The sequence below is a fragment of the Gymnoscopelus microlampas genome, assembly GCF_963454915.1.
Source record: "Gymnoscopelus microlampas genome assembly, chromosome: 8".
In the NCBI taxonomy this organism is placed as follows: Eukaryota; Metazoa; Chordata; class Actinopteri; order Myctophiformes; family Myctophidae; genus Gymnoscopelus; species Gymnoscopelus microlampas.
Window position 1 is genome coordinate 53525533 of NC_139945.1, and position 3874 is coordinate 53529406.

The window sequence follows — 3874 nt, forward strand, 5'->3', positions numbered from 1 at the left end:
AGTTACCATGGATCTGTAAGCGTTGCGCTTCAACGAAGTTGGTTCCATAGGCTTTAAAGGTGTAGTCTGTCAGGTTGAACTGAATCTGATTCCAGCCGTCATCCAGCTGCATGGGCATGGTGCAGACCGTCAGTGTATTCGTCATCTTACTGTGAAAGTTGCTCGCCCGAAACCGACGACGATTGTTTCTATGGTCTAATACAGTTACTTCAAAGCTGAAAAGGTCGTTGAGGTTCTTGACAATCAATACCAGATAGGGAAGTGTGATGCCCATCGATTTACGGGGGTCTGAAGGACATGTTATATATGTGGTACTGACGTTGTTCCCCTTTACCTCGATCACCAATGACTGGATGTCATTGTCTGTGACTCTCGTGACGTGACCATGTCTGGTCGTTGTACCCCATAACTCAAGAGGTTTGCTGCCAAGGCTATATAGAACGGTCAATAATCCACTTAGATTATATGTGCTGTGAAACATTGTTCTGCCGTTAGTATGGTCCAGCAACAAATGCTTTGTTTGGGCCAAACAAAACCTTCATTAAGATTACATTTAAGGACTTGATTTCTATCGACTGCTCGTCGTTATATAGGGCTATGACTTGGGCGTGACGTAACAGTGACGAAGCACAAACCATTGTCCATATAGGACAACAGTTCTAACCTAGCCTGATTATCGGCCTGAGGCACAAACCATTGTCCATATAGGACAACAGTTCTAACCTAGCCTGATTATCAGCCTGAGGCCGTGTGGAGCTTCAGTCTGACATTGGGCTCCAGCGTAGGCGATTACAAGGAGGAGGGGATAAGAGTTTCCCTAAACCAATAATAAGGGATCCCCACGCCCACCTCCGACTCTCATTGGACAATACATTTTGTACCAGAGAAGTCCTAGGTTCCCATTTACAACTCCAGACCAAGAGGCAGTCCACTCAGAGAGTGGGCGGGGTCTATGTTATGGAACCAGGCTAGTCCTAAACCTAACCTAACCTTAAAGGAGTAGTTCACCTATCTTTCAATTACACATGCCATGAAGCCTTGAATTCACAGAGATTGTTTTGTTTTTGTCGCATTCCTGAGCCAATAATTTGATGACTGGGTGGCCGGCCAGCATTCTGTTCTATGCAGTGGTATGCTGGGGAGGTGGCATCCAAGGCCTGGGAGCTGAACAAGCTCAATAAAATCATAAAGAAGGCCAGTTCTGTGGTTGGCCTCCGAATGGAAGGGCTTTAGTCAGTCGCAGAGAGGAGGATTATGGACAAACTTAACTCCATCCTGGTTAACCCCTCCCATCCACTCTATGGCGAGCTACAGCATAAGGTGAGCACCTCCAGCCAGAGGCTCACTTTCCTCCCGAACATGCCAATTTTCTATGTGATCCTGGGTGCTACACTCCCCCCACCATTCTAGGGAGCCCAGGGCCGAGCTCATGCCTCCTTCAATGCATGAGAGCCAACTGACCTTCTTGTCACCTGACAGGGGGGAGTTTCCCCGGTAGGGCGTAGCACGTGGAAGGAACACGTTATTCCAACCAGTTCCCTTCCCCTCCATCAGGCGCCCCGGGTGTCATGGGGGAGGCGGTATAGCGACCATGATTAGCCTACTACATGTTTTTGTGAGGGTATTAACTACCCTAGGAGACACAGGGAGAACATGCGAACTCCACACAGAGTAGGCCCTCTCGCCAACCCCACCTAGGGTATGGGCGCTGATGACGCAGAGGAGAAGACACGCCCACAGCGCCCACAGCGTCCCTGGCGGTAACCGAACCCAGGACCTTCTAGCTGTGAGGCGACAGCGTTACCGACTGCGCCACCGTGCCCCAACCATTTTCTGATTTCTCATACTCGCTCCCTATGGGCCGAAGTTCAGACTGATACCGGGGAGGAACGTGAGAGTGAATCCACGTTATCAGTCTGGCCAATGCCAGGCTACCTGTGTCGGCCCTGGTCTTGTGTGATTATGTCCATCTGTGTCTGATGTGTTTTTGTTTGTCTGGTAGATTATTTATTTATTTTGTCACATTATGCTGCTGTAACGCCTCAATTTACCTTCGGGGGTTAATAAAGTATATCTCATCTCATCTCATGCTCAGTAGGAGACTCTTTGAGTCCTTGACTCATCAAATTATTGGCTTAGGAATGCGACAAAAACTAGAAATCTCCGGCCTGGGCCGCAGCGTGGCGGTCCAGGCACCGGTTACATGGCGGCTTTCCGACATGTCGCCTTTCCGACGTTAACGAACCCTATACCTAAACCTCACCCTAACCCTAACCGCACGCGGAAGCCACTAGTCGGAGTGGCGAGATGTCGGCGTGGAAGACGGTTACCCCAGGCACCCTAGGCTGCAATGCCAGCCTGACAGCGTGTCGCGGGTTCGACTCCCGTTCCCGACGACCTTTGCTGCGTGTCACCCCCCCATCTCTCTCCCCATTTCCTGTCAGCCTACTTTCCCTATCCCTCTCTAATAAAGGCATACAAAAGCCAGAAAAAAAAAATCTTTAAAAAAAAACTAGAAATCTCCATGAATTAAAGTCTTCATGGGGTGTGTAATTGATCATTTTATTCTGCAACGCGCCAAACTTGCTGAACTAGTCAGTCCCCCATATGGTACTGGGGCACAGACTCACCACAGCAACTATAGTGAATATATTCTTGGCATCTTTTTCAATGAATTGAATAACTGAGAAGTGCATTTATTTATTTTAGATAATTGTTTATTGTTTATTTATTTTTTTGTCTTCTGCGCCAAACTGGGGCTGGATTACTTGCTGTATTGGCCTTCCCACCCATAAAGCTACCTGGTCTGGGCCTGGGAGACATGTGAAGCTCTCGAAGCAGATGTTGTTTTTTACGGTATAGTTAATCATTGGTAAAGGAGTCGGTTGTCCTGTTTCTCCTATCAGGACATGTGAAGGCCAGACTGTGGACTAACTCTGGTCATCTGAAGCAATAGATCATCTTCATCTTGGTCACTGGATGGCTCATTCCCTGCCTCCATACCTGAGGCTTCATCTTCTTCTTCTTCTTCTTCTTCTTCTTCTTCTTCTTCTTCTTCTTCTTCTTCTGCTTCTTCTTCTTCTTCTTCTTCTTCTTCTTCATCATCATCTTCACCTTCCACAGGTGTGCTAGTGACAGTGGATGGCACATCCTCTGGGGGCTGCTCTTGGTGACCTCCATTCTCTGCTTCCTTGCCCTTTGATCCCTGGGTCCTATCTGAGGCTTCATCTTCTTCACCCTCCCTTCTGATTGGCTCCACATGCTGCCTCTGGTCCCCTTCAAGCAGAAGCCTCCTTTCCCTATTGTACTTAATAGGCAGATATAGTTTATACTCATTTGGGAGCTCATCTGGTGAGTACATTCTGTCTGCGAAATACACCCTCCTTATGCGACAGTTAGCATGGATCTGTAAGCGTTGCGCTTCAACAAAGTTGGTTCCATAGGCTTTAAAGGTGTAGTCTGTCAGGTTGAACTGAATCTGATTCCAGCCTTCATCCAGCTGCATGGGCATGGTGCAGAACATCGGTGTATTCGTCATCCTGCTGTGATAGTTGCTCGCCCGAAACCGACGACGACTGTTTCTATCGTCTAATACCGTTACTTCAAAGCTGAAATAGTCGTTGAGGTTCTTGACAATCAATACCAGATAGGGAAGTGTGATGCCCATCGACTTACGGGGGTCTGAAGGACATGTTATATATGTGGTACTGACGTTGTTCCCCTTTACCTCCATCACCAATGACTGGATGTCATTGTCTGTGACTCTCTTGACGTGACCATGTCTGGTCGTTGTACCCCATAACTCAAGAGGTTTGCTGCCAATGCTATATAAAACGGTCAATAATCCACTTGGATTATATGTGCTGTTAAACAT

At 47.7% G+C, this 3874-nt stretch overlaps 1 protein-coding gene across 1 annotated transcript; it reads right to left on the reverse strand.

Moving 5' to 3' along the window:
• Positions 1–673: 673 nt before the first annotated feature.
• On the reverse strand, positions 674–3874 carry LOC311050642 (cilia- and flagella-associated protein 20-like; the record flags this gene model as incomplete). Its single annotated transcript, XM_084064728.1, has 2 exons — positions 674–681; positions 3115–3874. 2 exons carry the CDS (start codon positions 3872–3874, stop codon positions 674–676), a joined length of 768 nt encoding a protein of 255 aa, XP_083920854.1.